The sequence below is a fragment of the Manacus candei genome, unplaced genomic scaffold, assembly GCF_025592945.1.
Source record: "Manacus candei isolate 608988 ecotype Guabito, Panama unplaced genomic scaffold, ASM2559294v1 h1tg000034l, whole genome shotgun sequence".
In the NCBI taxonomy this organism is placed as follows: domain Eukaryota; kingdom Metazoa; phylum Chordata; class Aves; order Passeriformes; family Pipridae; genus Manacus; species Manacus candei.
This window is the reverse complement of record NW_026138082.1, coordinates 6,552,921-6,576,370: the sequence shown is the minus strand read 5'-3', so window position 1 is coordinate 6,576,370 and position 23,450 is coordinate 6,552,921. Positions and strand designations below refer to the sequence as shown.

At 39.7% G+C, this 23,450-nt stretch overlaps 1 protein-coding gene and 1 long non-coding RNA gene across 16 annotated transcripts in view; one reads left to right on the top strand and one right to left on the bottom strand.

The window, feature by feature from the left end:
- Positions 1-3,132: 3,132 nt before the first annotated feature.
- On the bottom strand, positions 3,133-7,165 carry LOC127473086 (uncharacterized). The gene is made up of 2 exons (XR_007905264.1): positions 4,831-7,165; positions 3,133-4,596 (listed from the first exon to the last, which is right to left on the bottom strand). It is a non-coding gene; the product is annotated as an uncharacterized LOC127473086 (long non-coding RNA).
- A 475-nt stretch (positions 7,166-7,640) lies between these two features.
- The window catches only part of TRMT11 (tRNA methyltransferase 11 homolog), a 105,621-nt gene continuing 89,811 nt past the window's right edge, over positions 7,641-23,450 (top strand). For 12 of the 15 annotated variants that reach the window (XM_051792221.1, XM_051792219.1, XM_051792220.1 and 9 more), the window contains exons 1-10: positions 7,641-7,758; positions 11,279-11,344; positions 12,071-12,144; positions 13,423-13,504; positions 13,604-13,696; positions 14,738-14,872; positions 16,506-16,662; positions 21,120-21,200; positions 21,841-22,005; positions 23,376-23,448. In XM_051792221.1, coding sequence (XP_051648181.1) covers positions 7,684-7,758; positions 11,279-11,344; positions 12,071-12,144; positions 13,423-13,504; positions 13,604-13,696; positions 14,738-14,872; positions 16,506-16,662; positions 21,120-21,200; positions 21,841-22,005; positions 23,376-23,448 — 1,001 coding nt within the window. In that variant the 5' untranslated portion in view covers positions 7,641-7,683. Of the gene's footprint in view, positions 7,759-7,834; positions 8,122-10,656; positions 10,719-10,742; positions 10,763-11,278; positions 11,345-12,070; positions 12,145-13,422; positions 13,505-13,603; positions 13,697-14,737; positions 14,873-16,505; positions 16,663-21,119; positions 21,201-21,840; positions 22,006-23,375; positions 23,449-23,450 lie in introns of those variants that run through there. The other 3 variants (XM_051792230.1, XM_051792231.1, XM_051792232.1) reach the window with 3 other exon arrangements.

The window sequence follows — 23,450 nt, the reverse complement described above, 5'->3', positions numbered from 1 at the left end:
GGAAAGATAAAAATCTGGATATAATTCTAGCTTCCAGAGCTTTGCTGATGAGTGAGATGGAGAATCTCACTTATCCCTGATAGCAATAGACAGGCCTCAAACCAGCTTCAACAACGAAGTGTTAAACAGAGGAACATTAATTACTGAGGAATGCTCAGCATCTCGTTAGCATTTTTCAGCACAGAACTGTGTTCATTTTCCTTCTACATTGACAAGCACTCTTGGACTCTGCAGATAATTTTTTTAATTAGGAAAGAAATATTTTGTGAAAAGCCTATCCTAATACTTTGAATATGGTTCTGAACTACTGGCTGTCCTCTGGAACAGGCAATGGGCAAATCCCATTGACTATGTCACCATCTTCCATAGAAGATTTTAGTTATTTTAAAACTTAAAAAATCATCTGTAGAGCTTTCCAAGGAGCAAAGATCAATAAGCAGAGTGAACACAGTAGCTCTTACTCTCCAAGAGCCTGGAGAAGCAAAGTTGTTTAGCCACTGCCCCAGCTCTGTTCTTTGATCCAGTATTAGCAATCCTGAGAAAAGCTGCTTTTTTGACCTCATGTTTAGAAATGACAAAGCTTTATTTGTACTGTTTTGCTCAATTGTTTTACATAAACTCCCAACCTAAAGTGAACCCAAAAAATAATGCTGTTATGCTGAACTACTAAAAGCTTCCTCTGAAAGGATAAAACAGATACACATACAATGCTGTTAAATTAAGAATGAAAGAAAAGTTTGTGTTTTGACTACGGACAGCATTTTTAACGTGCTTAAAGTAGTAATAGCTCCTCAAACTATTCCAAAGTCTTTTTAAGTGAGAGCTGTAAATAAAAGCAAAAAAATGGGAGAAAATCAGTGAAAACAGTATTTGAAAACTGACAAACTTGGAAACAATAAAATGCTGCTTAAAAACTGTCATTTCAAACTGATGTGCAATATTTATTGAAATGGTGAAAGTACCTTCAGTGTTTGACAAGACAAACCACAGATAATCCCTATATGATGTACAGTCCAAAACAGATGGAGAGTTCACAGCCGTCAAGGGAAAGAAGAGAAAAGACCACTGAGGAAGCCTGTCACAAAGAAGTGAAGTTTAGGAGAGATTTCAAGAGCTGAAAGTTACCTAGAATAGGGCAAGAACACCTTTTAGAGTGTTGGAGTTTACTGCTCCTCACGTGCTAAAATTTTTGCAAAAATAATTCAATAAATTCTGTTTCATTTACTCTAATGGGAGCCTGCTGAAAAAAAAAATTGTGTGTTTACATTCCCATTTCATCTGTAGATGCTAATTAATCACATCACAGATGAGGAAACAGAATTTTATAAAACTTGTAAACTAGTAGCTAAACTGAGTCATGCCCATTAGATATGATGCATTCATAACTATATAGCCTTCGGGAGTAAGTTTTTATTCTGTAGTGGAGTGGGCAAGCTGACCAATTGTATTACCTATCTTTTAGCTGTTTTTTTTGGAATACTGGCTATTAGTGGAAGCACGAGATCAGATTTGTCAACCTAGTGCTGACCCAGTTTGGCAGCTCAGTGTTTATAATCATTGTGTGGGCACATAGAAGGATTTCAGTCACTCTTTCTAGAATGCTCATCTAAAGCTAGCAGGCAGGAAATGTAGCCCTATAATGGTTTAAAAAAAACACCACCCCTCTATAAATAATATTTTTTTCTATAGTAATCCTTAGTTTCATTCAAAATAAAATGATAGAGCAAGGTTTTTTTTAGTTGCTCACAAAGTAGGTAAGACCTTGTTCTGTTTCCATCTGTTTTGATCAGAGGTGTGCTTAAAGATGTACTCAAGGGGTATTTAAACCAACCAGCAGCAGGAGAGAATGCATCAGAGGCTGCATAAGCATCTGCCACTAACTGCTTACAGTAGTTACAGTGAGAACTTAGATTGCTCATATTTAACTATTTGAGCCAGCCTTAAGAACTAGTAAATTTATATAAGCTGGAGTTGCATCTTGGGGTGCTCAGAGTACACATTGACTCAACTGTGTGTCTTGCCATGGATTATTTGGACAATTTCTAGCAATGTATTCCATTTCCTGGTAATTACACCCCCATTAGTTGGCTGGTGACATTTGAAGCACCTGATGCTGCTTCCCGTGAGCTATGAACTAACACTGCAGCAGACCTGACTGAATTTCAGAACTGACAGAATTAAACAAAAGTCATTCCATAGCTGCTTTTTAAAAAGCTCGATTTGTTTTGAAATCCAAATGTATGTAAAGACTTCATCTAATGGGAGCTGAAGTCTCCTGAGGTGTGCTCACATCACTTTGGCAAAAAATGCTTTTCCAAAAAAATCAAATAATTTTAAATGTCTTAAGATCACAAATGACATGCCTTATTTTCAGCTGCAAGACGTAGATTTATTTGGAAGAAATGGAGGGTTTGAAAACTAAGTGGACACACACCAGCAATGCCTGATGCAGCACATATTCCCCAGTTTCCAACATGGTAAAATTAAGTGGTGATTACAACCCACCCTTTGTTCCCCCATCCATTTTTTACCTACATCTGACTCCCTTGTTCCCCAGATATACTTATTTCAGCACATTAATTTCTTCCTTTTTTCCTATTTTCATTGTCTTCTCACTAGAAAAAAAAAGGAGGCAGAGTAATAATGAAATCTGTATTCTTATTTGCTCAGTCAAAAGGCTTATTTTGATGCAAATCCCGATTGGATGGAAACGTTAAAACAAAAAACCATTCTTTTAGGCTTTTTGCAATAAAGGTTTTTTTATATAAATAGCATAAAGTAACATCACTTTTATCAAGTTCTTAATTTATATTAAATTTTAATATCCTTTTGATGCAAGAGAGTATTTTTAAAGACCCATCAAGTAGTGTAGTTAACACCACACAAAAGCTTTTATTTGCACTGATAAAAACCAGACCTTTAGATTTCTAATTTTACAGCTTTGCTGATGGGAACTATTGTAAATACAGCTCCTGATTATTTTTAATACCACTATTACAACTATTTTATATAATTAATCCTTTTTTTTTTCCTTTTAAAAAGTTTGGAGAGCTCACAACTGTGCTCTGAAAGCACAGCTTTGCCTTTGGTAAACGAGGTATGGGACAGCACTGCTATATTTTTATTTATGCATTTGGCACTACAGGATCTCTCCTCTCGTAAAAAACATTGCCTCATTTTTGTGAAAGAAGAGCCTTTTTTTTCCTTATGAATGTACAGGAGCCCCAGTACAGAATTTCTGTTGTCTTTCACATCTTTATATTGTGGCACCTTACTTCCTATGAAGGGGTATAGCTGAATTCACCAAAAAAACTGCAGAGCTTTGTGACCTTCTAGGGTATGACACAGCATTGGAAGAACAGAAGAGGTAAAAATGGTGTGAGATATAGAAGACAAAGAACACAGGACACAGAAGGTTTGGAGAAAATATGATTATAAGAGTAGGCTATTAAAAACCAGGACTAGTGCAGCTCTCCAAAATACATGCAAGGTGCAACTAATTTAGGAACCATCAAATATCCTTGCTGTGGTATTTTAGTAAGTTTGGGAATTTTTTTCTCCTTCATGAAAATAGCTTCCACTTATTCAGTTTAACAGTGTGAAATTAAACCTAAATATATCCAGGCTCTTTGTCTGAAGAAGTATATGAATGCCCACAAAAGTTTTCAATTTCACGTTTTACAAATCTCAATCCCCCATGCAGCAAGTATTTCACAACCTGCAAGGATCAGTGTTGTATGGTAGGAAGTTAGTTATTTATCCTCAGTAACCTAAAAGCCAGCAGAGTCATTTGAAGAACTGTGATATACATAATAGTAGATGATAAAGACAATCCAATGGTAGCGTGATGGATTAGCTTATCATTTGTGATTTCTGTCCAAATCTCTACATTTTTACAATAATATGCTTTATCCTTCTCACCAATTTTCTCTCCTGCTCATGTCCCAGTAGGTAGCTGAGTTGAAATTCTGTAATGAAAACCTTTCAAGGTGCTATCTAGGTATGTTTGTCCAAATTGAACCATGCAGCAAAATTCATTCCATGACAAAGCCTTATTGTAGTAGAGTGATGACCACATCATCATCTTTTCCTTGCCAAAGCATTTCACCTTCAAAATGAACCAGACCATGTTTTCTGGCTCTTAACAAGATTCCTACTACTTTGTTGGAAATAGTCACGTATGTTTCAAACAGCTGCCCGAATGTCACACTCACGTGTCCATCTTCTCCCACCTGTCCAGTGCTTCTAATGATCAAGCACAGCTCTTCTACTTCCTTGCCCACGTGTGAGTGAGCATCTTTCCCTCTCTGCTCTGTCCGAGACCCTTCAGGGGGTCTCCCATAGGTAGGATCTCCTCGGTGAGTGTGCGCAGGTTTAGATGCAAGCCTGTCGTCATTGCTGAACGGGTTCTTTTTCTGATACTCAATGTGATCCTCTGCCCAGGTCTGCCAACTTCTCCTCAGGTCACCCACTGCACTGGTAGCTTTAGCACTCTGCCCTTTATCTCCTTCCATTTCTTGAAAAACGTTTTATGGTACTCAAGCAGGAAACAAATCAATGACTGCTTGTAACTGCGGTTCTTGGGTGCACTGTCAGCTGTAAAAGAAAAACAACAAATCTGCTCGATAATTTTTGGAGGAGTTTTGCTCAAGTGAGAGGAAAGGCTGCTGAAAAAGACAATAAATATCTGAAGACTTTTTTAAGTCCACCCATAATTCTACAGCAATGAAGAAAGTAGAAGTGATTCAGCTGAAATTCAGAAACAACGTTGGAACACAGTAAGTTATTCGTAAAAGCCTCTGTGCAACACAAACATAGTGCAGTACTTACTTTTCCTGCAATGATGCCTTTTAAAGAACTTTATCCTAGTACCCGGCAGCCCCGCTGACTTCCCAAACAACCCGATGCAGTGCTGGCTGACCCGGGAAGAGAGCAAACCATTCCCCGAGAGGCAGCACAGCAACCAATGTAAAGGGGAGGAAAGCCTTTCTCCTGCCTGCGCGCTGATTAAAGGTGGACAAATTCACGCTGTGCTGACAAGGTTCCCACAGACTGTGGAAGTTATTGTGCACAGAAAATATTATCTGGAGCTGAAATGGCAGTACATGGTGGGAGCAGGAGGATTTTCCTCATCAGGCACTGCAAAGAGGAGTGGAAATCCCAGTTAGTGAGCGTGTCACTATATGCAACACCCTATTTAGTGAAGAAGACAAAACCCGAATAGATAGTTCTCCCTTAAAAGGCTGTGCTGCACAGCCATGTCTGCCAGCTACAAGCCACAGGCAGGCTCCAAGGCAAGGGAGCTTGTGCTCCAGAGGGGAAACTGCCTTACCGCTCCAGGTACACGGGCTGCCCACCACCTATGACATTACATGTACAGGATTATTTTGATGAATTAGGCACAGACTTTTGCATACCTACAGAGATCTGAATGTGTTATAACCATGTCTTTGCTGGGTCGTATTTTTCACCTGTTGAAATATGCAAACTAGAGTTTCCATATAGCACATTAATAGAGCTGATACTTTTACTGACATTTGAAGACAAAAACGAGGATTAGTGCTAGTTTTTCTATGGGGAAATGGACAGAAATGCAAATTCTGAACAGTTTAACAACTGAATTATAGAACAGGTATTTCTATAATTTAAAAAGATTGCTGTTTTTAAGGTAGAATTTCATGTATATTTGTCCATACTGGGCAACTTTGCCCAAATTGCACCACGTTGGTGCTATTGCACATGAACCCATGGGCAGTGACAGAGCTCACCGAATGCCCCAGCAGAATGTGCAAGTCAGTCAAAAAACACTTGTGTCGCCTTTGGGTCCAGAAGAGGGCATGGAGTGAGCAGAAAATGGCAACACAATTGCTACAAAAGAGACCTGAGAATAATAAGCAGCAGCACACATTAAACAATGGCTTTTCAATCATGCTCTCTCACTTTTAAACTGAAACTCATGATTGGCATATTGATCCTATTGTTATATTTTTTTGTGAGAGGAAAGTGGTTAATTCTAGCTTTCTGGATAAATTTCAAGATGAGTAATTACATTTTGTGTACTTAAAATTTTCCTTAAAATTTTAAGGCTAAAAGGCTAAAAAGGACAATTTTTCTTTCTTTCTCTCCCTAAAATAGTTACATAATGTTGTTGATTTAGGATGACTTCCCAAATCCACACTAACAAACTGCTTTATTCTCCTCAATGACATTACAGGAGTGTATGTTCAGTTTACAAACACAGCATCCGAAAAGCATTTTGTTTTTACGTCAGAATCAAATACTCTGTAAGTCTTAGTAATGTACATTCACTTTCAAACTGTGCTAAAGTCTAAAGCAAGAAAAAAACAGGGCTTTAGTTAAATTCTTCTGCAGAAGCAGTATCACTGGAAAACTGCGGTATTCATCTCGTGAGAACAGACAGCAATGCTATGAAGATAAAGCAGTGCAGATAAAGTAAGCAAAAGCCAGTCTCAAAGAGATTAAGCTTAAAAATAATACCAATAACGCCTCCTAAGGAGTTTCAAAAATGGAAGCCATACAGCTAAGAAATTTAAAGTCAGACAGAATGTAAAAATAAAAGCAGGCTTCTTTCAATAAATCTCTCTCAGCAATCCCAAGATTTTGTAAGCAATCTCAGGCTCTCGGGGTTTGTCAGCAGTTCAGCAATGTGTTCATTGCTGGGTGCCAGCATTCAACTGCTCAGGTGAACAAGCCTGATCCACATCTACCTCTTTTCTTTCTCTTCTAGGAAAGTTCACGTTTAGCTGCCAGGTCACTTTAGATTGTTTTCTTGTCAATCATCAGGGCTAAAACTTCACAGTAAACCTCAGTTTTGATTACTGCAGGAAGGGATAACTGGAGAAGCTGCAGGATGGGATTATGGAGATGCATAAGGAAGGTGGCCTGTAGAGTGCACACTGGTCATGAGAAAATTTTAGCCATCTAGAAAAAAAGCTGTCCAAAAATTAGCACATAAAATACAGAACATGAGTTCAGTGCTGAGCCAGCCTGATTCTAATGAAAAGCTTACCAAAATCTGGATAAGCCGAATCTCTCAACTCAACATAACAGGGAGATCAGTGAGTACAAGATTATAGTTATCAAGCCAAGATACTAAAAGAAAATATAATCCGCAAGACAAATCCCTTCCCTCCCCCCCCCCCCCCCGTTGGATCGTCACACCTCTGTCCTTCTCCTGGGAATCTGCTTCTCTACGTGGTCCGACACCCACGCCGCCGGTGCTGACCTCCTTCCCACGGAAAAACGAATGCGACTCCTTTGGCATCTGTTAATTCTTAATGTTATTTAATGCTCCAGATCCTTAAATGTGGCCAGGAGAGGCCGCAGCGCTGCCCTACCCGTGCTAACACCTCTGAGCCAGCGTGTGTCCCCAGGATACGTGTAGTTATTTATAAACCGTACGCAGGCTCTGCTGTCCTGACACGTGGCGCGCATGATAAAGCACACACAAAATACAAATTACAAGAAGGATGAGAAGGAGACGAAACGAACAGTAGTTAGCGCAGAGTGCGCGCAGCCCTCAGTCCTCCCGCCTCGCTCGGTCCGCGGGGTATCCCTGTCACGTCACACGCCCCCAGCCGGGCTGATCCCGCCTCTCCCGCCCCACGGCGCGGATCCCGCCCGCTCCCGGCGGCGCATGCGGGGGGCGGGGGATGGGCGGACATGGAGCTGGCGGCTCCGGCGCTCCGGCGGTACTTGCTGCTGCTGGCGCAGGAGCACCTCGAGTTCCGCCTGCCGGTGAGCGCTGCAACGGGCCGGGACCGGGACCGGGAGCGGGACCGGGACCGGGAGCGGGACCGGGACCGGGAGCGGGACCAGGACCGGGAGCCGGGGCCGGGAGCGGACAGCCGGAGCGCTCCCGGACAGCGCGGTCCCGGGTGTGCCCGCGGGCGGCCGGACCCTGGCGGGGCCTCGCCCGCCCCGGCTCGGGGAGAGCCGGGGGCGAAGGGCTCCCGGTCCCCCTTCGCTCTCCGCTCCCCGCGTCCCGTGGCAAGGGACCCCCAAGCGTGGGGCTGCCTATCCTCCCTTCCTGCCCCGTGGAGAGCGTCTGCGTGGTGGCTTTTTTCCTTGCTTTTGGCGCTAGGAGAGGTTGGCAGCAGAGTACGTGGGGGCTCCACGTGAGAAGGGGAAGCTGTGAGGGGGGGGGGAAATGGGGTTACAAAATTGCTTTCACATGGTCTTGCTCTGGTGACTTTTAAAATTTGTTTAAACTGTATTGCTGCTCCCGCCAGCGTAGTGTGGGTACAGAAAAGGTTGGTGCAGCCCTGGGGGACGTGTGGGGTCAGCTCTCATTCCAGTGTCCGAGGGACTGCCGAGGGAAGTGGTGGAGATGTTTAAGGAAAAGACTGGATGTGGCACGTTGTGCTATGGTCTAGTTGACATGGTGGTGTTCAGGCATAGGTTGGTCTCCATGATCTCAGAGGTCTTTCCCAACCTGACTGATTCTGTGATTCCCTGTCCCAGGTGTTTATGGAGCTTTGTGAGGCAGGAGAGTTGCAGGAGTTGCATTTTCAGGAGGAAGATGTGGGGGGCAGCGAGCATGGTGCTCTCTGAAGCCCTAGGGCCTGTGGCATGGGCCGGGAGCACATGAGCACAGGTCTCCAAGGCCTCGGCTGGCGTCCTGGTTGTGAGCCTTGCTCGCACCAGCGGCACTGAGGACTGTTCTCTTTCAGCTTGTGATCCTGAGTGTTTGCTTCCATGCAGTCAGAAGGGTTTGTGCCCCACTGGCCTATGTGGGATTAGGCAGAGTAGAGGAGCTTCTGTGGTGGGATCAGAGCAAGTGCTGCCTCGAGTGCTGCACTCTGCTTGTCATTGACACGTGTGTGATGGTTGGTTGCAAAATCTGGAGTGCAGAGTTTGTTCCCTGTCGCTAAATCTGTTTTACCTTATCAAGTAGTGTTCACAGAAATAATTGAAACAAAAATAAATAGTAACTTATTTGAAGATCCCTGGTCTTTTTTATGAATCCCCGGTGTTTTTTATGGGCCCTTGGTGAATGTGTAGTTTAGCATACACTCAGTTTCCACATTAGTAAGAAAATCCTCTTGTTTGTAAATTTAACTTGTGATTATTTTTTTTCCCATGATAATTTTTGGAGTTGCTATACACCTTAACAAATTTTGATACCCAAAGGACTCTTCTAGGCACCATCTAGAAGAGCTAGTAATATCCAAGATGGTATGTTATTGTTTAAAATAGTGCCAAAATGCGGAGTTATTTTGTTAGAATTGGTGGGTCATCATTACATGTGTTATAAAATATTTAATGTGTCTTGCATCATTTGTTTTCCTTGTTTTCATTAAGGCTTTCTTTTGTGCATTGATTTTTACTATTTGCTTTGTGAGACTGGAACATGAATTTATTTATTTATGATCAACCCAGTTTGTCTTTAGGCAAGATCATCAGATGAAGTAAAAAGACGATATGTAACAAAGTTTTTGTTTTATCATCAGGGTTGTAGTGGCACTTGGCTGATATAGCTGCTGTAGAAAGCAATTCCATTTCCCTTTTCTTGTACTCTGCTCAGCTATGTGTTTGGCTTTGTCATGAGCTGTATTAAGGACTTAATGAAACAAGGAAGGACAGATTTTTTAGCCAGATGATCTGCTTGATCTCCATCTCTACCACATCTGCATATGGGATATGAGAGGACTGCTTTTGTACTTACGGTAGTGCTGGATCACAGCAGCTGAAGGTGTTTGTCACAGTCCACATTTGTTACTCAGTGTCTGAAGTTACGTGTTTCATATTTCTTAGTTGATAAACTGTGCTCCGTAATCAGGGATCTGTTTTTTGTTAGGTCAGATACTTAGGGGTAAGATCAGGCATCCTGTTTTACAGCAAAGCTTGTGCCTAATGGACAGATCAGTGCATGTCGGATGTTTTCTTATCAGTGTCCTCAGGCAGATATGTTCCAGTGCTTCATTTTCTTTACTCTTGAAAGGATCTTCCCAAATTCTCATCCAGAGTACTGCTGTGATTTGAACCTCATTCAGTCATCTCCTCCATAATAAACGTTGAAAACAGATTATTATCTTTCTTTATCACAGCAACCTTTAGCATATGTAGCTGGTCTCTCCCAACCTTTCCTTGCTGACCGTGTTTTTTCTGCTTCTCATTTTTGTCACTTTCCTGTAGGTGTTTGGAGGTGCCACCAACTCATGTGTAACATCTCAGGTGCTTTTTGTGCCTCAGGACCATACAGTGAAATGGTTACACATAATCATATTCTCCTGGAGCAAACCCCCTGTTTTTTCCAATGTTTCTTATGTCCTTTCTATTCAAATGGAAAGATGGAAATGAGTGGGGTAATGTCCCACTAAAACCATATGCTAGTGTCATGTTGGGTTTTCCTTTCCTCTATTTTTTTTGTGATAATTAATGGTAATCTTTTCATTTACCCACTCAGTTGAAATCTAAGCCACTATAAAATTTTGCCTCTGTGTTCTTTTGCCAGTATCATTCAGAGATTGCAGCATGTCATTTCTAGTATTGGGGCTACATGAGAAACATCCCCAGTGTTTACATCTCATTTGAGTTTGAAAGTCTTTTTAGTGTATTGTTTTTTCTTTTTTTCAGGTATTACTTATTAGCTTGTTTCTTGGTGGTTTGTTCTTTCATATGTTCAATTTACAGTCTTTTGATTTAGATAAGACATCTACTGAAGAAAACTGTTGAGATACTTGTAAAGCAGAGAGGTAACAGAAATGGAATTGATGCTTGGTGCTTGTCCTGGCCCTGGGTCAGTGTTACTAGTGAAACATCATTTTTATGTGAATTAGGCAGAAAAATATTTTAAGAATAGAGAGAATAATATTGTAAGAGGAATATTGTTATGAGAGTGCAGGGTTGAACAGTAAAGATTTAGATGACAGAGAAAATATGAAGCAGGGGAATTTGATTACTGAAATTTGCCTAACAGAGCAAATTTGCCACTGAACTCTGAGAAAGCTGCTTTTATAGCAGGAAAGTCTTAATTTTTTTTCTGTTCATGAACAGTACATACAAGCTGAATTTATGTGTGAACTTCTGTCCTATCCACACAACTACTCTGAGTGTTTCACTGTTGGTTCCCACAGTAAAGTTGGTAGTACATGCCATTCTGTCTTCTCTTGCTGTCTCTAGAATTTTCTTCATAATCCTCACCGTCTGCATTAGAATTTGTGTTATGCTGCCCTTTTTTCCTTGTTTCCCACCTTTCTTTCTTCAAAACATTTGTTGATGATTCTGAGACCTGACCTTTATATTTTCAATTTAGGAAATAACATCATTGCTCTCCCTTTGTGGTGGAAAATTCAGTGGTGAGCAGGAAATTCGTGTAAATGTAAGTGAGGACCAAATATTTTCCTTGAGTGTGTATATGGAATGCAAGTACATTCCTTATAGTATTTTTGTTAAATGTGGGTAGCTGAATAAATTTTGAAGTTCCTTAGAAAAATCAAGAATCTTCCAAAAATGAGGAGCTCTCAATTTCAGTGAAGACTCAGAACTTAAAAAAAAAAGATGCACAAAATGCACCTCAGGCTGTCTTCATTTAAGACTGTGAAAAGAAGTAGTGCCATCTGCTGGGAGGCTCTCCTTTCTTCTCAGAATAGGTGAACTGTGAAAACATTCAGCAGCACTTTGGATTTGGTGTTTGCATCTAAATCAGTGAGACAGAATATGGCTAGGAAGCTGTATGATTTTGGTCTCAATGCTTAGTCAGAGAATATTACTGGGAATAAGTTACTACTTTTGTGTAACGAGATGTTTTCTGTCTTTAGGGGCTGAATAATCTACAGAAGTGCAAACAAATAATATTTTGCTAAGTCAAAGATACAGTGGAAAAATGAAATACATAACAAAATTTCTCAGACATTCAAGCCAAGTAAACAGTTTTGCCTGAAATTAAATATTTATCTTCTGTATGATTACAGTCAACAGATTTATTTTTTTTTATTTATTTTCAGCATGTGTGTTCTGTTTTTATAGAACAGAATTGTGTAGTTGTGTAATTCATCTGACATCCTCCAACGAGGTATTTGTATGATTTATCTTCTCTTTATTTCAGTCTCCATTTTGGATTCTCAATATTCCTTCAGAAGAGATGGCAAGGGGACTAATGAAACGGACAGTATGTGCAAAGTAAGAGATGGAAAATCTTGTAAACGATAACTGAAGCGGTGGAATATTGTTTTGTTATGTTGTGGCAAATACAGATTTTTTTATGGAGTCTTCAAATAAACAGTCTTTGATTTCTTCTAGAATTGAGAAGATGTAACTGGATGTTATAGGACTCCTGTAGGACTGATTATGTAGAGTTCACGTTCTCTTTACTTGGTGTATGATCAAGTCAGGATAGTGTTCTTCACTCCAGAGACAGTACTCACTGATGTTTTATTGACCTTGAATAAAGTTTAGTTAGTGAGTTGTTTTAAAACATGTCTGAAACTAAAAGATAAAAACAATGATAAGTAAAAATTGAAAACCAAGTTTTGAAGGGAAAGATTGTGTTACCCTCCCTTAGTGCTGGCATCTGAACCCTCAACCCAATCTGCTGCAGCAGAGGTCCTCGTAGAAAATTCAAGAGCACAAAATATACCAGAGAGTGATTGTTCCATCTGGTCCTTTTTAGAGGTGTCTGAATAATATTCTTTGCAGTGAGGCTTGTGAGAGAGGCTGTGGAGGTATGGTTCAGGATGAGAGCCGGTGTAAGTGTGGTATGTCTCTCTGACCATACTAAATTTGTGGTGTCTGTGCTGTGTTCTTCAGAGTTAGTTTGGGCCCTTCTGCAGAGCGTTGCGTAGTCCCTGTTGAGTCCTTATTGTGTCAGGTATTCAGTTTTACCTCCAGTGACTAGGGCTGTCTAGTCTTGCCTAAAGGAGTCCCATGTGTACAAAACTGTCCTTATGACAGTATGTTTCCAGTGGAGATCAATTGTACTGCACTTCAGAAAGCAGCCATAGGCAACCAATGAAGTAAAATATGACAAAGCAGCTTGTAGATGTTCTGTATACCATGATCTCTCAGCTAATGTATCCTTATTTTATGTAGAAAGTGTAGCTAGCCCACAACTTATTTTTCTGGCCTACTACTCGTTATGGGAAGACATGATAGTTTTAGAAGAAAATTTCCAGTGCATCTCCATTGCACTCCTCATCAGTAACAAAAGCTCTAAAGCTTTTGGTATATGTTACCAAATAAAAAAAAAAGCATTGTTAAAATGTCATCTTAGGATTAAAAATTAGTGTGTCCTTCTTAAGAACAAAAATTAAAACATTTGCTAAGAGTTAAATACCACACTTTAGTACTCCATGAAGTAAAGCCTAAATAAATTGGCCAAGAAGGTTAAAAGGAGTAAGTGTCTGTAAGGCATTTTGCCCCCTCCATGTGACTGCACTCTCAAAAACTGTGTAATTCCAGGTCTATATTTGAACTGTGGGGTCATGGAAGATCTGAACGGGAGCTCTATGCCTCTCTGAAGAACTATCCAGTGGACAAGATGGTATGCATATAAAGAATCTGGATAATATGGTTCCTCTGTGCACTGAATAGCACTGCATCTGTACTAATGAAACAGTCTTTGCCTTTTTTTTTTTTTCAGCTTCCATATCTACAGTCAGACTCTACTTACAAAGTACACATTCATACGTTTAATAAAACACTGACTCAAGCACAGAAAATAAAAAAGATCGATGTAAGTAGGTGGTTAAGAAATCTTTGATGTTTAGTTTAATCATTTATGTTGTTCTTATTCCATGCTATCAGAGTTTTTAAGTTTGGATTTCCTGAAGATCTGAAAGAAGTTTATTGCTTATGTCTTATCAGGTCTAAATGAGATCTTTGCGTCCGAATTAAAATTCCCTCAAAATTCACGAGTGTTTTTTTTTTTGTTTCCCTAAACAGCCCATGTGAGGCATATACAAAGCCAAATAAACATCACCTCTGATTTTGGCCCAGTGTGCTGGGGAAACTGAAGCTTATTGTCCAAAATGCTAAGATTCAAGTGGCTAGAGTTAGGTGCTAGACTTTTGGGAAATCTCTTACTTGATCTGCACAATAGGCTTTTATTGTTGCAGAATGTGGAACAAGTGACTTCAGTTGTAAGCTGTGGATTGTGTGCTTATCTCCTGTTCTGTTGTTATGCTCTTTTCTGCACTTGTGCTCTCCTCCAAACTGTATCAGTATTATAATTAGGAAATTTTTCTAAATTACCGTTGATTTTTTGTTCTTCCACATTCTATTTTATCAGGTTTTTCTTTTATTTACACCATTTACAGAGCCTGAAATTATCTGTATTAGTAGTAGCCACTCTTTCCTGTTTGTTCAGTTTTTGTGTACATGAAATAAAGCTGAGTATGTAAATTGGTGTAGCTGCACATCACTGAAACTTTATATCCTATTGTTCATCATCAGTGTTGTTTTTATAACTTGAAAATTGCATAAATAATATGCACCATTTATTTCCTCTAAAGTTGGGTTCTCTTCAGTTAATAAAAAGTGTTATGGTTCCTGATTTCTAATTCGTAATCATTTGAGGTATTTTTATTTACAAGAAAGGTATTTCAAAAATCTAGATAAAATTGAGAATGTACTTTTTAATACTTATCTATCATTTCTCCTAGTAAAATTGTGGTGGGGTTTTTTGGGGGCAAGAGTTTGTTTTGGTTTTTTTTCTATTTAAAAAATTGACCCTGGTTTGACATTTTTTTTACTCTGTTTTTTCTTTATTGTATAGGCCCTTGAGTTTCTACCATTCAAAGGAAAAGTAAATTTAAAGAATCCAGAACACATCTTCTGGATTTTGGAAGATTATGGAATGAACCCAAATAATGTTCCAGAAGAGCCCTTTCATCTGTATTTTGGTAGATGGGTGCGTGAATATGCTTACTTCAGTTCTTATAAGCTTGTATTTTCAGGAAAGTATTCTTCAGTTGAAATATAAAAAATTGTATTGACTTTCAATGGAAGCAGACAATATAATTATGTCTGAATCTGTTGCTGCAAGTCTGGGAAACTTTACTGTGACTAGGAAAAAGTGGGTTTATTGAGCAATTTGGAGGTGGAAAAAATGAAGTTGTATCTGGAAACACACCTTCTTGCCCTCCACCGAGAGAACTCAGCACAGCTGTGAGACTGCGCAGCTGTGGTGGTGTATTATGTTATTGTGGGACCGGCTGCAGCTGAAAGCACCAGCAGAGTGTTTCAGACATGTAGAAAGATATACAGAACTATAGGTGGCTTGTGGCCCTGCTGAGTTGCGTCAGGCCCACTAGAGCATTCTCTAAGTGCTTCAAGAGGTCGTGACAGGAACCTCCACAGAAAGGTATAGACTGATCCCTGAGGCTTTGGACATCAGCAGGTTCAGTGCACAGGCCCGAGGAGACACTGGCAGTGCAGGGCCTACAGCAGGAACCAGTTATAAAAACTGTCTGGAGCCTGTCAGCTGAGGTCTTCACTACAAACCTTCTTGCCTGTTGGCCGTATGCACTCTAAAGCCGCCGCATTATTAGGATATCCTGAGGAAATTTGATCTGGTGTTTTATATTTTTGTGAGGAAAATGTGGCTTCCCAAAGGACATCTTCCGGAATGACACTAACCAGTGATGGGAATGTGTGCTAGCAGTGTCCTGGGCAAAGGGCAGCTGGAAGGAGGGAGAACCACTGAAGAGGCTGTACAGCTATAGTCAGTGGCTTGTGTACAGGGAAGTCAGACATCCAAGTGATCTGTTAGGACCTGTAAGTGTTCTCTCTGCATGTGATTAATGTGTAAGCACTCTGGGTTGTGACAATACTGTAAAACATTGCAGCTGTTGGCCCATCTGTGCTGGATTTCTGAAGTATTGAGTAAACTAACCTGAAAAAGATAGGCAAATGTATTTTGTTTACCCAGTAAGACTGATGTTGACCAGAGATGGGGGGATAGTGTTGGAAGAGCTTTTGACCATGTCTTCTTGCAGATTGCGTTGGTCTTCTTCAACATATTTTAGAAGTCTGATGTAAAAATACTAGCATTTGGTCTTTGTTTGCTTTTCCATTAAATTCTGATCTGTCAGCGCTATCCTAAATTTAGATTTTGAGCATGGCAGAAGTGCCAGTGAAGAAGGAAGTTCTGTATGACTTTAAGCATACGTGTGTGTATGTGCAATGCAATGCATACATCTCTCCTCTTCTTAATTTTGAAATTCTTTAACTCTGAATTGCCAGGAATTGTTTTTCTGATAGAATAATAGCAAAGTTGCTATAATAGTTATTTCTTCAGAAGAATTTTCTGTCTAAAATGTTTGTATATTTTTAACCTCTGTCTTGAAGAATTTATCTAGGTATTGAACCAAGATATCTGTTGCTTGGAAAGAAGTCTGTCATATTTTCAGACGTCAGAAAGCAAGGTGATGTGTTATGAAATGAAGTTACCTGGTTTTGGATGGTGTCACTTAAGCACATGTTAGCCTGCCTGCCTATATCTTGTATTTAAGACCTGACAGGGATTTTAAATGTTTCAACAGATTGCAGATGGCCAAAGAGAACTCATTGAATCCTACAGTGTAAAGAAGAGGCACTTCATTGGAAATACAAGCATGGATGCCTGCCTGTCTTTCATTATGGCCAACCATGGGAGAGTAAAACCCAATGATGTTGTATATGATCCATTTGTCGGAACAGGTATATATATTTTTTTTTCCACTGGTGGGAAAAACTGGAAGATTGTCTTACTGTTTGCACCAGGTTTTACCTGGTGCAGTGGCTTCTGGTGCTCAGCTGATATTTGAGAGGATACCAAAGGCAAAATGGTGATTGTAAAATGAGTAGTCTGTTAACTTGAAAGGGATTTTGGGGGAAGGAGACCAACTTCCAAAGCTTTAAACAGTTTATTTCACGCTTCTAAAAAATCTATCTTCATGGTTTTATTTTATGCACCATGGGTTAAACACTACTTCATATGTGTTATGGACTGCCTAAGATCCAAAGTGACCAAGAGGTGAAATTTGGCTAATGCACTTCTCGCAGTCACTTTCAGGGGATTACAAGGAGTAGCATTTTAGAGGTGGCTATTTAGAGTGCTGAGGGCACGTCCAGGCTTTTAACACACCATAACAATAGTTAGGTCATAGCATTCAGTAGAGATCAGTTTGTTGTGCCTTCACATCCTGTCTTCAGGATAATACTGCTCACACCACATATCCGCCCCCAGCTGAACTTTTCCTAGTTTATCCAGGAGGGGGAGCTTTTATTCCACATATGACAGAAAAGTACATTTTGACTCAGGGAAACTGAGCTGTTGTGTAGGTGAAATAGCTGATCTGTTGTGTCAGGTTGTGGCATATAATCATAGCAGAGTATATTGCATTAAGCTACCTATAGTAGTTTCTTCAAAAATGTAACGAAGGCTGTGTTTTTGACCTGGATTTTAGAATCATAGAGTAGAATCATAGAACATCCTGGGTTGGAAGGGACCCACAAGGATCATCAAAGTCCGACTCCTGAACCTGCACAGGACAACCACAAGAGTCACACCACGTGCCTGAGAGCACTGTCCAAACACTTTGTGAACTCTGTCAGGCTTGGTGCTGTGACCACTTCCCTGGGGAGCCTGTTCCAGTGCTCAGCCACCCCCTCGGTGAAGAGCCTTTTCCTGATATCTAACTTAAACCTCCTCTGACTCAGCTTCAAGCCATTTCCTCCAGTGCTGTCACTGGTCACCAGAGAGAAGGGATCAGTGTCTGCCCCTCCACATCCACAGCAGTTTCAGACTGCAGCGAGGCCTCCCGTCAGTCTCCTCTTCTCCAGGCTGAACAGACCAAATGCCCTCAGCCGCTCCTCGTACGGCTTCCTCTCAAGGCCCTTCAACATCTTCATTGCTCTCCTTTGAGTGCTCTCTAATGGCTTAACATCTTTCTTATATTGTGACATCCAAAACTGCACACAATATTCCAGGTGAGGCCGCACCAGTGCAGAGCAGAGCGGGACAATCCCCTCCCTCAACCAGCTGGCAATGCTTTGCCTGATGCCCCCCCGGATACCTTTGGCCCTCCTGACCAACTTGCTAGACTTTGATCAAGATGACCACGTGTGAAATGCGTACAATTAAAAATGCTTACGTTAATGGAAGGATGAGGATAGTTTTCTGCAGAAATGACTGCAGAGAAGTTAGGGAGAGAGAAGACAACACTACAGGGTCACCAGTAGGATAAATTCTTAATAGCATGTATCTTCTCTGTACCACGGAAAACAAACCAGGGATATAATATTTACAGAAACACAAGGCTTCAGTGAACTCTTATGTTTTTGTCTTAAATTTTTGTTCATATATGATCTGGATTTTTTTCATGCATAATAATGTCTTACGAAATTTTCTTCTCATCCTTGTGCTTGTCCTTCTTTGAAAGGTTCAGGAAATTCCTCTACTTATCTGTGAGCAGTTTGTTTGATTTTGGTATCTATGGCTTTGCATCTTCTTACAAAAATCTGCTAAACAAAAAGAAAATCTCTGAGAGCATTCATTCTCATGGGAATGAAAAGGAAGGTAAAGACAGAGGAAGAAATATCACATGGAAATGGCAAAGCTATAGAAATTCTATATAAATGTTAAATCATTTTTCAGTTTGAAAGGTAGCAAATACAATACAAGTATATAAAATTCTCAGCAAATTACCTAGTGGTTTGAATTACATTTTTGGGGGATTTTTTGCCCTGGATATCTGTAATATAAAGGCTAGAGATTAAAGCTGCATGAGTCTGCTGATTGGTTTAGAAAGAACATACATACAGGATTTGATGAGCATTTTGAAACTGTGGTTCAGATTTCTTTATTGATGCAGCTTTATTACCTGGCTTGGTTTCTTCCTTTTTTTTTTTACACTGAAAATGTAAATAGTGCCAAATCAGAATGGCCTTGCAAAACGGTGCTTGCTTGTTAGAAAGAAACTGGTTTTTGCATAAGCCAAATCACAAGTCTTCCACATTAGTGTAACAGTGGCAAATTGGCATTTGTCATTGGAATATGAAGTGCTCTTTGACCAGGCTGGCTTTTAGGAGACTTGATTCCCCTTCTTATTGTAGAGCAGAATTGGAACATCCGGGATTGTTTTTAAGTTCCATAAATGTTTAGATATCCTTTCCTCAGTGTTGGGCAGAAAGAAGCTTGGAGCTTTCTGGAAGAATAAATCAAGTCTTCTACCTTAATATTTTGTGCTTCCTCCTAGACAATCTGTTCAGGTTATCTCAGTAATCTTGTTGATTATACCATTCGAAGTTATTTGTCCTTACTTTCTCTTTGCCAGTTTGTGATACTGTGTAGTCGCAAATGACAAGAATTTTTTTCTTTGACATTCTGGGGGACAGTGCTATGACCAGTCCTCGTGTGTGCTGGAGAGATGGGGGAATAAGCATACGATAGAAAGGCATGAAGTTCTGTGCCACTGGCATTCTGCTAATAGTCATCAGGGGACACAGTGATTCCCTGATTAACCCTCTTAGCATGTTTCATATAGTAGATCAAAGAGCTGGCCCTATTACTGTATTTAAGTATTCATGCACCTTCTGTGTGAACACAATTGAACTAGTACCAGCTGAGATTTATTGAAAACTTGAAGTTCATGTTTTCCTAACTTTTTTTTGCTTATGATTAAAAGCATTCTTAGATGGGCAAAGTACTTTCTTCTTACTTTTTTTATAGGACTGGGTGGTATGCCTTACTTGGGGTCAGGGCTAGCTAAATTTGTCATGACCCTCTGGAGGTACTGCCCATCTCTTCTCAGGGATTGCAACCAAGAAGGGCAATGGGTGACTCCTCTGGGGTGAGTAGCCTTGCTTTTCCCTGATCCACTTCCTTGATCCAGAAAAAATCAGAGGAATTTGAAAACTTTTCTTTCTCCCTCACATTTGGTTTTTGTAGAGTTGGTTACCATATGGTGTAGGAGTACTCTGAGATGGGATCCTTTAGCCCATGCACACAGGGCATGTTAGGGAGGTGTTTGTGCTGAGTGGATGGCTCAGGGTAGTTCAGCCACCTGAAGTGCTTCTCTCCATGCTCCCTGAGAATGGGAAAACTGGTGTCATCAGCACAGCCAGCTTGCACATTGTTCCCTGTGCTTGTCAACTCTTCATCCTGCAGCAATCTTCCCCTTTATTTTAGCAGGACTGTTGACACCAGTAATGTGGGGTTCACAGCCTTGTTCTCAGACACTGTTCTGTTTTAAACCATTCTGCTAGCTACATAATAACTTGACCACACAGGTATTTGGTAATCTTCTACAGTCTGTCCATTGTTTCATTTGGAAGCTGTTAAAGAGGTAATGTCATTTGTTCATTTTTGTGGTCTGTTCAACTGCTATCAAGTTTAAAGGGGAAATCACACATGCTTTTCTGTTAGTTTTTTTTTTTTTGTAAATTAGTAAAGCAGATTGCAATAGTATTAATTAAAAAAATTATTTTATTGCAGAATAAGTACACTGGTAAAACTGCTGACAAAATAGGCAGCATACTCACAGAAAAATGCATTTGTATATAGTTTTCACACAGCATAACAATTACAGGAACTGTTTTGATGTTCCCTGTTTATTGGACATATTTACATTTGCAAGGCTCTTGACCATTGTTTCTTATGCAGGGAATGGCCACATTTTACAACAAGTTTGATTTTAGACACAGTTAAGGAGATACTTTGAGAACAGACACAGGAAAACTGCTATTTGTTTGGTGATGACTTTTCAAATTGTGTGCCAACAATATGAAATTCTGTTCCTTGCAAAGTAGTATCAAAAGTTTTGATTCATGTAATGATTAAAGAATCTTACTGCCTTGAAATACAGAAAACCATAAACAAACTCCTAAGAGCAGTCTCAAAAGATAAGGAGTGACATAAGGCATAGTAAGATAAGGAGAATCAGGTATAGCAGACAAGGGACTTGGTGTAATTATTTCTGATTATAGTTGCATAGTGATTCTAACAGGTTGGTAGTTTTGTTTCTTTTTTTAGTTTCTTTTTTTTTATGCTTGGGTCTAGCTTTGGGTCTAGTGTGCTACTGCTGTAAACTCCTGAAGTTCCTGAGGAAAAAATTCCAACACAAGTAACATTTATGACAGGAGTTTATATTTTTCCTCTTTTCTCTCCTGTGTAGGTGGCCTTCTAATCTCCTCAGCACACTTTGGAGCATATGTGTGTGGTACTGATATAGATTACAACACAATCCACGGATTAGGTATGTTACCTATTTCTAAACCACTGAAATCTTGCTCTCTGGAATTTAGGATGGTAGTGGATGATACTTAGTGGATTTTAAAGCAGTATTAATCTTATTAGGATTTATTTGGTCATGCTTATTTTTATTCACCAATTTACATGTATCCTAGATAAAATATTATCTTATTTTTAAGCAGGAAATATTTTAAAAAAGGAATAATAAAACCCAAACAAAATTCCAAATAATAATTACCACAACTGTGTGCTGTCTTAACCTGTGATGTAGGAAACTTCTTGTAACCTAACCCAGGAAGTCTAATCTTATTCTTACTTCTCTGAAAATCTGCAGTGCAAATTGTATCTGACCTAGTGGACAGGATTCTGACTGATGGTCAGAGAGAATGTCTAACAAAACAACATTTTTACAAACGTGTTCTGGGACACCCTGTGCAGATGGTGCAGCAGAACTTTTCTAGTGTATTTTCATTATTTCTTACTACTTCTGAAGTTTACTGCAAGTACTTTTGACAGGTTTTGTAGTGACATTTAATTATTTTCCTTTAAATTAAATGGTAGAGTATATGAAAAGCTTTTCTTATATAATAGTTTCTTGTTGAGTGTGCTTTTTTTCCCCCTCTCTGGGCCCTCTCCCTTCCCAGGCAAGGCAAGCAGAAAGAACCAGAAATGGAGAGGGCCAGATGAAAATATCAGAGCAAATCTCCGACAGTATGGTTTAGAGAAATACTACCTCGATGCACTGGTTGCTGATTCTTCCAGACCAATATGGCGAAAAGGGATGCTGTTCGATGCAATCATTACAGACCGTAAGTTTGTTACTGCTTTTTGTTGCCTGATAGCAGTGACTGAAAGATTATTGCCTGTGTCTGTGCCTATGTGTGTTGATCTAATGTCTGGATGAGTGCTCAGATCTGCAGTTTATCAAAGATGGTTATTGAGAGCAGCACTGTGGAAATTGGATCCGCATTTGACATCTCTGCATTTATTTTAAGGGTAGTTATAAATGTGTAACAAAACTGGCAGTAACTCTTTCTTCCGTGGAAAGAATATTATGTTCACCAGCAGAAATCAATATGGCTGGAAATCATCCTTTGAAGAAGTCTCATTCAGTAAAAGCGTAACTTTATTGATGCACAGACTTCTTATCAGAATGGTACATGTTGCTGTTAGAACTTGATCTGCAGGACATTGGAGTCTGCCATGCAGCCTTGACGGACTTCTGAAGATTTATGTTAAATGCTTATTGTAATGCTTCCAAAGAGAAGTTTTAATGTGTTTCCAATACACTTAACCACTAGAAGCATTAGCATTTTGGAAGGATCCTTTGCTCTTTTAGCAACCTATGTACTAAACACCATTTGTCATGTATGAGAGGGAATAGAAACTAAGGGAATAAATGAAAGACCTTGATACAGCAATTTCTGATCTCTAGTGCTGACTCTTATGATGAGACATTCATATTAATTAGGAATAGGGAGTGTGACTTTTCTTCGTAGGTTGCTTGCTAGTTTTTATTTGGTCCATTTGGCAATAAAACAGTGTAGAATATTAATATGGACTCAGAACTGAGTGTGACACAATTTGTAAGACTTCTGCGGTGGTTATATTGGTGCTTCCATGATGCTGAAACAAGTCTCACAAAACCAGAGGTTTTGAACATGAAATAAGTATGTTATGTTATCAGAAATGTGCAAAAATGTGTGAGAAAAAGCCATCTCTGGTTCTTATGTGAGAGAATTACCATTTGTGTCATGTACTGGCAAGAAATTCCAATGTATTTAATTTCATTTTGAAAAAGGTTAACTAAGTGCTATAGGGGACATGTTCATGTCTGGCAAACAAAAGAGGATGGTATTATTTGTCACATGTTTCAAGTCTGAGGAATATCTTTTAATCAACAAAGCAGAAAAGCATTGTTCTTTGTAGTGTAGCAAACTTCTAGGCTATTAGAAGCTCTTAGAAAGCTGAAGGACTTTCTTTGAATCAGTTCTAAAGTAACCTTTTGGAGTAATAAACTTTTAATAGATCTTGAAGAAATTTCCCTTGCTTAGCTTTTCTTTTTTTAACTTTGTATAAGCCACGGTTTATGCACTGTCGTGTATGTATGGTATAATTGTGTGTTATTTGGACAAGGAATGAGGTTCTCATCTCTGCATTATGCATTTGCTTTGTCTAGCACCATATGGTATCAGAGAAGCTACTCGCAGAACAGGTTCACAAAAGGAAGCAGTTAAGTCAGTTGAAAGAAGGT